The 13009-nt window shown below is 33.0% G+C and overlaps 1 protein-coding gene across 1 annotated transcript; it reads right to left on the bottom strand.

Annotated features, from left to right (window-relative positions):
• Positions 1-6131: 6131 nt before the first annotated feature.
• LOC134712652 (uncharacterized) lies at positions 6132-12755 on the bottom strand. Its single transcript, XM_063574401.1, has 3 exons — positions 12632-12755; positions 8515-10529; positions 6132-7738 (listed from the first exon to the last, which is right to left on the bottom strand). The coding sequence occupies exons 1-3, from the start codon at positions 12640-12642 to the stop codon at positions 7602-7604; spliced, it is 2163 nt and encodes a 720-aa protein (XP_063430471.1). The 5' UTR covers positions 12643-12755; the 3' UTR covers positions 6132-7601.
• Positions 12756-13009: the final 254 nt, after the last annotated feature.

The raw sequence follows: 13009 nt of genomic DNA, 5'->3' as shown, positions 1-13009 counted from the left end.
GACTTATTGATATTAATGCAGTATGGGCCCTGTTCATAAATGAAGGCAGATAAGTGACTAATTATATTTAATGTGGCATGGGCTCTGCTAAAAAATGAAGGCAGAAAAGTGACTACTAATAATTATAGTTAATGTGGCATGGGCTCTGCTCAGTGTTGAAGGCAGTAAAATGACTTTTTGTTATTATTTTATTTGCCGTTTGTTCTACTGTGAAGAGTTGTCTAATTGAATCATACCACTTCTATTTACACGAGTGAGCTTGTTATGTATATATTTATACTTTTCAATTTGCGTTATTTTCTTGTTAGCTTGCTTGTTTTAATTTTTGCATGTTTGCCTAGCTATTTTCCTTATGCATGTGTTCCTGTTGTAAATATGCTTATATTAAATTTGATATATGATTTTGATTTGAAATATCACGTCAGTTGAACTTGTGAGAGATTTGCAGAGCTCATGTTTACGTTGTTGAATCCTACATACCAAGCCCGACCCTAAATTTTCTGACTTGCGTAAATATAATTCATATAGTGATACAAGCAAATATAGTTATACAAGCAATAGTCTGTACAGGTTTCAAATAGCTTACTTATGCTCATGGACAGGACAATTAGTTTACCAACAAGTCAACTTAGAGCAAATAAGAGAATTATGTGCACTATTCACACAATTATCAAATTACTTTATAACTCACGAAGCAGTAGACAGAGCATGGTACACAACATCCTCTATACTTTGAAGTGCGATAATGTTATTGTATATATACCACATGATACATGTACATGTATTGTTTAGATTATTTTTGATTGTCTTATCTAACTCAGATATGTGAACATTGATGTTTTAATACGTTTGTATTTTACTATCATATTTATTTTACATGCCGGCACGAACTATGGGCTTCCCCACATCTATTTTTAGAAACAAAACAAATATGCGGTATATAAGTTACTGTTAAGGACTTTTACAAACGAACACGCATATTATCCAGATGGGAAACTCGATGAAGTTTTAAATTTATTTCAAATACTCTTGATCTATTCCCTTCTATCAAAAGGAACAGTTAGCATTCTTATCTAGAAGCTGATGGACACAATCTTTTTAATTCTAGTCGGAATAAATCAACTATCCATTACTTAAAGTAATACCATGGAATTTTACTTTAACACCTCGTTCTTTTAGGTCACAAAAAATATTCGACGCAAAACTATTCAAGATAGAACTTTCCGAAAACATGTATTCGAATTTTTAAGTACTACTAGGAATGCATAGGGTAGCCAATTTAGTATAGGAAACGCCTAGTTCTTTTAGGTCACAAAATATATTCGACGTAAAACTATTCAAGTTTGAACTTTCCAAAAAAGCGGCACATACTGCTTAGTTGTATCCGAATTTTAAGTACTACTAGGAATGCATGTGATTGCCAATTTAGTCATGTTAGTACATGATATGTGGTACTTTCTATGTATTGATTGATATGATTTTTTTTTTTTTTTTTTTTTGTACGTTCTACTCCCTTGGTTTCTAAAATATTGGTCACGTTACTTGTTTAAATTAATATATAGATTAGCCTATACAAATGTACACGACTTTGAAGGAGTGCCTAGGATATAGCACTTATTATATATACAGGTAATGTATTTTCGTAAACTTTGTAGAGGACAATAAAATTGAAAATGGAAAACTAAATTATTAGTGCATATTACAGATTAACAAAGCAATTGAGTAGATTCATGGCATACCACCATCTTGCATTGTACTTTTGCAGTGACCAATCAGTCTAGTTATTACCCAAATCTCCGAATGTGTACACACTAACACAGATGTTCAGTTTTATTGATTATACTGTTTATTTTTATGAAGAAACTTCCTGATTTATCGCATTATATCTCTTAGAAATATTTTACAAGTTCCAAACATATATGTGCTTCAGAATACATTTTGTTCAACTAAGCCGGTTAAGGCGAGATAACTCTTTTAGTAAACCCATTTGTTATTCATGATCGGTTTATCAGTGGATGTATTACTGATAAAATAAATTAATGCGTTTTATGATGATAAATATATATATATATATATATATAACATGGATAATACAACGAAAGAAGTGATATCTTCAAAAACAGCACCTTTATAACAAAGCTATTACAAAAGGAAAAATATGATTGTCTAAGATTCAAACATATTAACAAAGAATAATGCCTTCTTAGCTAGTTCACCTAAATGGACCTTTAGGTTGTAGGAAAAGGGGGGGGGGGTTCTTGTGAGTGTGTATAGACACACTCAAGTGGCAAGATTAAGGGGTTATGATCGTTTCCCGTAATTGTACGTCGGATCATATTAGGTTTTTACTTTCCTGCGGTACCGCAGGAAGTTCTGTTGAGACCATCTCATGTCTACCCTGAGTGGCCGGTTCTGAATTGGTACCAGTTCGAGCTTGACTGTTAATGATACATAGTATGGCCTATGTATTCAGTGTTTTATAATATAAAAAATGTTAATCTTTACTCCCCTGAAACCAGGGGGTGATGCGAATAAGACCCGACGTATTTGGGAATCATAACCCTCGTTCTCTTTAGAATTTAACCTGGAGGAACTTGAGCATCCATTGCTACCAATGGTGCACAGATTTGTCAGTTAAAACTAGCATGTCGGCATTCTGTAATCATGTCAGACCTCGTCATTCTAAGTGAACTGTGGCCGTTATTTCCACAATAGTTATTTGTTTGTTATGTTTTTGCCTAAAAATGGATTCTGTGATTAATACGGTTTATCGCTTTTATAAGATAAACCAATTTAATTAAAGAGAAATGATTATTGCCTCATTCGGATCCGGTTCTTGTTTCCCGCCAATCAACGTCACATGACTCGTCAGCATTACATTGCACTAGCCAATCTTGTAGATATGTAAAAGTTTCAAAAACCCACCCACCTCCCCTTGCAATCTGCCATCTTATAACAATTCTTGTGTCTGCTGCTGTTTTATTTATCTTTTCAGAATGACCAGAACATGCCGGATCCATAACTTTTTGGACAAAAAAGAGGAGACAATCAAGCCGATGGATTTGCTAGCTGAATCATACGCTCGAGAACTATAATTATTATGTCAATGCTAATTTTCATGAATGGCTACCACCTTTATCTAAACATTTAGACACATTCAGTGCGAAAATGGAATTACCAATACCTGGTATTAGTTCTTCGCCTAGATGCATTTAACTTTTGACTTTATTTGGATAAAAATCATGCAGCATTTATTTTAATTACTCGATTCTAATTGTTCATTGTTTTGTAATAAAATCATTCGTCACAGTCAAAAAGGATGTCGGGATCTGGCAAGATTAAGGGGTTATGATCGTTTCCCGTAATTGTACGTCGGATCATATTAGGTTTTTACTTTCCTGCGGTACCGCAGGAAGTTCTGTTGAGACCATCTCATGTCTACCCTGAGTGGCCGGTTCTGAATTGGTACCAGTTCGAGCTTGACTGTTAATGATACATAGTATGGCCTATGTATTCAGTGTTTTATAATATAAAAAATGTTAATCTTTACTCCCCTGAAACCAGGGGGTGATGCGAATAAGACCCGACGTATTTGGGAATCATAACCCTCGTTCTCTTTAGAATTTAACCTGGAGGAACTTGAGCATCCATTGCTACCAATGGTGCACAGATTTGTCAGTTAAAACTAGCATGTCGGCATTCTGTAATCATGTCAGACCTCGTCATTCTAAGTGAACTGTGGCCGTTATTTCCACAATAGTTATTTGTTTGTTATGTTTTTGCCTAAAAATGGATTCTGTGATTAATTGAAGAATAAGATTATAGAATACCATTTGGTGCAAATTAGCAATTGTTAACTATTCAAAGTGTTTAATTGATAAATTATTTTTTTTTATAAAGTGGATATTAACAGATTTAAAATATACACATGCAAATCGACTAACTAGTAGGTGATTTTTTTTCGGTGAGGTAAATTATAACCTTTCAGTTGTTATCCTTTTGATATAAAGAAATGGTAAAAGAATGTAAATATTTTCATGAAACCTAGTGTGCTGAATGTATATTTTCAAATCATAAATAATTTATTGTCTGTGCTTGTTATAAATTTTATGTGTTGTATATGTGTAGAGATAGAGATAAATATTTATTAAATTATTCGACGTATTTTTTCCTTATTTTTTTGTATTCCTTTACCTTTTATTGTCTGATACTTTTATCAATAAAATTGAGAATGGAAACGGGGGAATGTGCCAAAGAGACAACAACCCTAACAACGTGCAAAAGACAAACAAAAAACAATGTATTTATTAGGAAGTTACCGTATAAAAAAAGATATGATTGCCAATGAGACAATTCTCCATTAGAGATCCAAATTGCCGTAGAAGACAATGCCACAAATTGACATTAACTTGGGTAACATATATTCTGGTTCACATATTACCACACACGGAAAAAAAGAATAAATGTCCCCTTAGTTTATTTCAACAAATACACTGTTAAACAATGGAAAGATGGTTGGTCACATTTGGTTTTTTTAGTGGTTATCCAACAGCGACTGTTTACAGTCTCATCTGTTTCTCGATTCTCGTTTTTTTATATAGATTAGACCGTTGGTTTTCTTGATTGAATGGGTTAACTCTGGTCATTTTTGGGATCCTTGATAGCTTGCTTTCTGTGTGTGCCAAGGCTCCGTGCTGAAGACCGTACTTTGACCAATAATGGTTTTCTTTTACAAATTGTTACTTGGATGGAAAGTTGTATTATTGGCACTCATATCACACCTTCGTATATCTATAATAAATCGTATAAAAACTGTAAAGCATAAGGTATTATAATCTCAAGATGACACAAACAAATACACTTGAAGTATTTTTATTGTTACAATATCTTTGGTGAAGCCTTCAGCCAAAAAGAGGGTAGACTACTACAAAAAGTAGGATACCAATCATCACAGGACTTGGACAACCATCATTATTTTTATAAGCAAAAAAAAAAAGAGATAAAAAATCAACTAATTAGTTGGTAATAATATCGACAAACGATGAAAGTTACCGTAGGCACAAATGCTGTGACAATAAAATGTCAGCGAAACATTATCAAGAAGAAAACTAAAGTGACCTAGACATTAGAGAAACAAAACAAGCATGAAAACTTAAGAAAAGAATATCCTATATCATTGAACCATTTGTTTTTATTTGAGCAACAGGAAATCAGTATATTTTGCCAGAAAAAAAATGTGATGTTGATTATCCAAAACAAATAAAAAAAAAGATGTAGTATAAATGCCAATGAGACAACTCTCCACATGAGACCTAATGACACAGAAATAACAACTATAGGTCACGTTACGGCCTTCAACAATGAACAAACCCCACACAGCATAGTCAGCTATAAAAGGCCTCGAAATGGCAAATGTTAACAGTTCAAACGAGAAAACTATGGGCCTAACTTAAGTACAAAAAATGAACGAAAAACACAATTTTAGCAATACCACTTAGAACAAAAAAAGTTAAAAAAAAATAAGTTGTATAGCTCCCACATATCATTTTCTCAAAGCAGGCCTGTATTTCTTAAACGAAAGTAAATCAAGACACCCTCTGGATCTCGAACGTCATTTTGAACTCAATTGATAAGTTGTCTAAGTGGCAAAAAAAGGTCTTTTTTGTAATAAGACTGTTACCTAATAGACCACTCTGGAAACAGAAGACGCACTAGTCATTTCTGAGTGAAATAGAATTGAAACACATATATATCACTCACTTCGTAGTAAATTCGAACATCTTTTTTTCTCTCCTTTAAAATAAATATTAAAAAAGAGGACTTCAATATTGCATCAATAGAAATGGAGACCAAAATTTCACATGAGAAAGTGGTTTTGGCAATGCATAACGTCATGTTTTTCTAAATCTGTAAATGACGATTTAAAAACAATTGGATGTGTACTGATTGTTATTTTAGCATGAGAAAATATTTGTCATTAGCTTTCAAATAGCTTTCAGATTACTAGATCGGTACTTTGTTAATTTGTCGATGTCAAGCATTTTCAACTGGTTTCACTGTATGTTCTTATGGTTTGCTCTTACATAGAATAGTATGGTCGATCGTCCAGTCTAACTGATCCAATAAGTGTTACAACAGTTCATTCCCACATTCTTAGTTTCAACACAATTCCAAGAACACCCACACATACCGTGATTATGCACTATCAATAGGGTGGCCATTTGGTTACCAGTATTCTAAATAAATCTAAGTTTAGGCGTGCTTTACTTTTGTCAGTATTTGTATAAAACAATAGATACATATATACATCAACATCAAAATTCTTCAAAAATCAAATGATTGCTCGAATCTCTTCAATTACAAAAAAAACCCAACATAAAACAATATTAAAAAAATCACTTTCATAACGCACATTAAAAAAAATATAATATTAGCCTACAAATGTTTTATTCAACAAAAGATATAACCATAATTTTAAGTGCTTGGTTTTTTCGAATGCTGTAATAGGATATGATTTTTTTTCATAGAAAAACGCAAACTATATATACAAATGCACTGAATTTGTCACTTGTGAGCAACATTTTATCGATTCCATCAACAGAAGGATACGTATCTTAAATATTTTTTTGTTAAGCGACTACTATTGGTAAAAGAAAAGCTTAAAAACAAAAAAAATGCAATTTCGTATCAAAATCTATGAATGACAGTATAATTTTGTATTTTTCAAATGGAATGAAAATTGTGATTACGGAATAAGTTCGTCATTCTAAAAGAGTATTCTAATTTGTGTCCACGGATTAAATTTATTATCATAGATTCAAGATTCAATATTTTATTTAAGTCTCACCGAATACAATTACATATATCTACACAATAAAATATTCATACAGGTACATAAAACATACATGTATAACAACAAACTTTAAATTCACATTGTATGTGCCAATCTTAAAAGATTTATGAGAGACTGTATAATCAATACTACTAAAAACAATAAGATATGGTACATATCATAATATTTGCTTATGAATATCATTAAAATACAGCATAATCAATTATATAAAAAAACATTCCTTCTGGTTAAAATGCTAAAGCAGGTTCAGGCGACACTTTCAAAAACTTTATCATTATGGAATAAAAAAAAAACAACTTTTCATTATCTGATAAAATGTTTAAATGCACATTTTACTTCATTAAACAATATTATGTTTAAGATCGTCAAATAGTGGACATTTCAATAAAACCTGTTCATCTTCAATACTATTATTACAATAAAAACATGTTCTTTCGTGTATTTCTTTTCTTTCATATCTACCCGTTTCTATTCTAAGGGGAGCAAATCCATATCTAAACTTAGCAAAATAACTTCTAAATTTAAGTGGCAATTCATATTTTAAGTAAGGATCAGTACAATAATCATATTTAAATAACTTATAAGTTCTTAATTTATTACTTTGAGATAAACTAATTCGGGGTCATGGATTTATTCAAACTTGAGAAAACGCTATCACCCGTTTTTAAAATTAGTTACAAATTACAATATTGCATCTCTTTATGCCCCTACTGGAACTGTCTTTGATTTAGTATGTATAAACCAACTCTCAAGATGCAAATGCTTTATCGTGTTGTTTGTCCTGGTTTTGGCGTCGACAGGTAACCAGTAATACGATAAACTGGACAATATTCAGGAGGAACAGAACTGAGAACATACCACCAAACAGCAACGTTGTATTTTCATCTAGAAAAAAAAAATAAAAAGAAATATTTTCTAAAAATTCAAATTGTACAGTAATTCATCACCAAATCTACATGCTTGTTACATGATTAAACTTGTTGTTGTTCGGCCGTCTTCTCGTATTTATAAACATAATGAGAAACAAGACAATTGAATGATGTCATCTGCAACAACCATAAACAAACAGGACTTAATTCGTATAAAGTAATGACTATAAGCCAAAACAATGTTTGTTTCATATTTATAAACGATTACAATACATATGTCATAAGTTTGTTTTTGTGTGAATTTTTTTCATGTTATTTTTACGTTGATTTAGGACGAGTGGGTCGTTGGTAGCGCTGATGCAAGAAAACCAGAAAAACGATATACTAGTAATAGATGCTCTTTATAGATCCTTATAAATGGTTACATTAATTTAAATGAAATGCCCCAATAATATAAGCATGTTATACCAGTAACCGTTAGATATTTTACTTCCTGTAATGTGTAATATTTTGATTCAAACCCCAATTAAGTATATTGCAATGTAGCTTTTATTAAATTTATGAAATGAAATAAATAGTTTTGTAGTGTGAATTCAGAAAGAAATGACATTTTATTGTTATAAGCGCATGTACGAATCAGTAAATATAGTCCAGGCTTAACTTTATCACTGGTTCATTGTGATGTATGGATTATCGACCTCCCAAACAAGTGCCAGTGGCTAATATTTCACATCGTTTTAAATAATTGAACAATAAAAAATCATGTTAGACTTCGTAAACATACATATTTACCTTTATCAGATAAACTGTGTTTATCTTTGGCAACATGATCATCGAAGTCTTCTACAGGGTCGTTTGTATCACTCACGTCCGATACAACGTCGTTACCAAGGTAACTTCCACACTTTGGTAAACCAGGTGGTGGTTTAGGGATACTTGCGAAGGACTCGTTCAAGACAATCGCCATCCCATCGTTAGAATGCATATCAATGTGGCAATGTAGAAACCAGATTCCAGGAATTGTAGCTGGAAACCTGACAACAACGTATCCTCCACTGGGTACAATTACTGTGTCTTTTAGTACTGCTCCTTGTTGTACAATATCTGGGACATTTCCATTCAACCATGATGAATTGCTCCAAGTGGCGCTGTTACACATACTCATGCCTGGTTTGGTATTTCCCCTACAGTCAACATCATTATTATCTTCAATTAATGCGCCTGTACTTTTATTAAATACTCCATATCCAACCTTAATTACCATAAAAGCATGTCCGTGCATATGTACCGGATGGTCATCAACTCGTCCTTGACCCATATTCAGGAATGTCATCTGAATTGTGTCGCCCGAATTTATTGTCAAAGAGTTCATGCATTGGCATAGTTTTCCTTCCCCACATTCCTGGTCTGTACATTGATGTGGTAGTTCGTCGGGTTGTGTGAGTGCAGAAACATCTGGTAGCTTGAACTGTCGTCCATTTACGGAAGCTGGTCCTTCTTTTCCGTTATAGCCAGGAAAGGCAAAATTGAGAAAATACTCTTTAAATTTTCCTTGAACCGGGAGGGGAGTTGGAATATTAAGCACAGTACGGAGCTCAGTCAATCGAGTACAGTTTACATTTTCATTTTCAGGGTAAAATGGAAACGGACAGTTTACAACAATACATTTGTTTGCAGACGTACATTTGGACTTTGAGGAAGTAGGTTCTGATAACATGGCTCCCTCATACTGTAATATAGCCTCAGCCTTGGTCGTATATCGCCTATCTAAAGTTTCAGCGCGTACCATATACGTTCCGATTGGCTGATCCGCGTTCAAGATAAAATTGAATCTTTCACCAGGAGCTATGACAAATGACTCTGCTACGACAGGTACAGTTTCAAAACCATCAGCCCCAACAATTGTTAAATTATGATGATCAACTGATACTCTCCATGGATAGAGAGCACCAGGTCCGATAACCCTAAATAAGTATTGTTTGCCTTTTGTAACTTTAAATGTTTCAAGTGGCGCACCGTTATTAGACGTACCACTCCAGAATCGTCCACGCCCATTGATAAGCCCAGCATGAGTTCTATAGGGTGTATATCTAGACATGCCCAGTTGCATTGATGGAAGTAATTTCGTTCGGTTGATGTACGTACCTCCTGCTTCTTCGAACAAATCATCAGCATCTGAACCATATTCGTGGTTCCATTCAAAAACTTGCATTATATGTTCTTCAAGCTGAATTTTATTTGATAGTTTTGGCCTTATTATAAATGCACCAAATAAACCATTCAATCTTTGATGGCCCATGTGTGAATGGTACCAGAATGTTCCTGGTGGATTAGCTGTGAATTTGTATCTAAAGGTTTGTCCTGGTCCTATCGGGCATTGTGTAATATAAGGTGGACCATCCATCCAAGGAGTATCCTTCATGTCTACACCGTGCCAATGAATCGACGTCGCTTCAGTCAACTGGTTGTTATGTACATTGATGATGACTGTTTGTCCTTCATATACTATTATTGGTGGACCAGGGAGGCTTTTGTTGGCAGAAACTATCAGTCTACCAGAGGATCCCTCCCATCCATCCGCTGTCATTATTTCATCCATATCGTAAGGAGAGGCGTTTGATGTGTCGGTGACATTATACAGAAACAGTTTGCCGTTGTGCGCATAGACTGGACCGTCTTCTGACATCATTGCTAGTTCATAATGTATGTCAAGGGATGTTTCACATATCTTTGCACGAGGATCACATTCAAATGCAGTAGTTGGTGTAACAAAGAGGAGAAATAACAATAGCTTCATAATGTCGAGTCTGAAAAATAAAAATTACGAATGATATAAATTATGAATGGGAAATTACAGATGGACGATCTGCCAATAATCTAAAGGATACTGAATAATCTCTTCTTGAATTGATTATACATATATTACTTATAGATTGGGAGTATAAAACATATTTGAATTTAGAATGGGGTTGAAATTTTAGGAAATGACAGGGGTTCTATCATTCTTTAATTAATATTCCTAGGAAGACTGTACTAAATTAGAATGAACATATTTCTTGCGTTATACTTAATGTTTTGGGCACAGTTTTGTTTTTATCAAATTTATGATGTCCATCCAACGTAAGTTTATCAAGATGCTACAATAAAGACAAGGACTGAAGTCACTATCTCTTAGTTGTATTATGTATTATGTATTATATGTTCTTTCATGCACACCTTATATTTATATATATTATTTATCTCTTGTGAAATTCTTATATTGGTGTAAAATTGTGTATATGTATCCTATAAGCTGTATTGCTTTCGGAATAAAGTATTTTTATTTAGTTAAAAAATAGTGTAATCCACATAACTTATATCATTACTAACAGTGACTTTATTTATAAAATCCACCCAAAAAGTTTGTTGTCAAGTATTTTTATTAAATTGAAAATCACAAAAATACTGAACTTCGAGGAAAATTCAAAACGGAAAGTCCCTAATCAAATGTCAAAATCAAAAGTCCAAAACACATCAAACGAATGGATGACAACTGTCATATTCCTGACTTTGTACGGGCATTTTCTTATGAAGAAAATGGTGGTTTTAACCTGGCTTTATAGCTAGAAAAATATCTCTCTTTTATGAAAGTCGCATCAAGTTCCATTATATTGACAACGATGTGTGATTAAAAAAATGGGTTAAAATGTCACAAATAGGTGTGCAGCAGTCAACATTGTGTAACAATATTAATCAAAATTAAAACAAATAAATATGTAACAAAGAAGCACAAAAAGACCAATAGACAAAGCACATAAGCAATATGAAAGACAAAAAAACAAAATTTACAATAGCACAATAACGCAATAACGGGATGTAAATGTACAGAGCCACGACATATGTATCAATGAAACACAAATAGGCATATAGACAAAGCACATAAGAAAATATGAAGACAAGAATACACTGAAATATCGAAGAGCCATGCCAAATGGATATCATCAAAAACAGACTGAACAGTGAAAGGAATTTCCACAAAGACAAATATAAGTAAATACATTGTTATTCGGAAAAATGCATACTCTCAGCAGTTATGACGTTCACTTCACCCTGTCCCCTTATTTCATCCTAAGGTATGTAAATTTTATTATGTGTTAGTATCAACCTACAGCCTAAATATATATAAAAAAATAGAACCTGAAGCCAGGTGATGAATCAAAGATTTTTTCTTTAATATGTTTTAAGACAGAATAGTCATCTGAAACACGCCTGAACTAGAAAGGTGTAATCTACTTTCTCTTTTCGAAGAAATGATTGCATATTGTGGGTATCCCTCCCCTCCAAAAATAAAAAAAAAAATCCCACAAAACTGTCACTGGGGGCAGAGCTTCAAATTAATGCTTTATGAAGATAATTCTATTACCTGTTTTTGTTTTTTTCGGCAGAATTTCTGTTTAAGTACTTACAACAATCGACTATTTGTTGAAAATTTGTTTTTAATTAATTGAAAAGTTCACAATCGAAGCTCAACTCAATAATTTAAGTAAAACACATACATAAGATGCTTACAATCCTAAATTAAGCACATCCATGGAACTTTCAAAGAAATGAAAACAGATGTAAATAAATTAAATTGACTAACCTTCTCTTACTAAGAGTTGCATTATTTTTCTTTCTTTTTTGTCCGCCTAGTTTTGGACGTCAAATTAATAAAAATATCACAAACCTATTCATTTACATCTTTCTGTTTTAATGAAATAAAACGATCATTCTCCATACATAGGATACTTTTGTGCGTGAAACTAACGACAAAAAACAGATACCAAGTACCAAATTTTAATTGCCGATACTCGTGAAATTGTGCTATTAAATCAAGCTAACGTTAACGAAATTACTTTATACACAAACGTTTGTTTAAAAATGGTCTTACTTTTTCCGCATTCTCGTACCACCAAGCTCCTTATGTATTACTGGCCTACAAACAACATCTTGTTTATTATATATAATTTAATTTCTTTCGTAATGCGCAGAGTCCTTATCTGATGACCTCCGTTTTGAACAGTTATAAGAAACCTTGAATTTAATTTTAAAGCTTGAATTTTTAAGTTGCCTGGAAGGTAGTCCCATGATTAAAGAATGTTGCTTACACAATGACTGGAGTTTAGACGTACTCAAATGACCTACTGACAATTAAATAACGTACCTTGGGTAGGTCGTAAACAAGTAAAAAATGGAACCAGAACCAATCGTGTTAGGGAGTAGTTGACTTTGGCCAATTATGTACACCTGAGTATTTCTATAAAGAACG

This window comes from Mytilus trossulus, chromosome 1 (assembly GCF_036588685.1).
Source record: "Mytilus trossulus isolate FHL-02 chromosome 1, PNRI_Mtr1.1.1.hap1, whole genome shotgun sequence".
NCBI lineage: Eukaryota > Metazoa > Mollusca > Bivalvia > Mytilida > Mytilidae > Mytilus > Mytilus trossulus.
This window is presented reverse-complemented; position numbering and strand designations above follow the sequence as displayed.

Bases quoted from the DNA above. Each gene is read 5' to 3' on its own strand.
- LOC134712652 (XM_063574401.1), bottom strand. The intron at 7,739-8,514 runs GTAAATATGTAT...TTTTTTTTCTAG, and splicing joins ACACAGTTTATCTGATAAAG to ATGAAAATACAACGTTGCTG.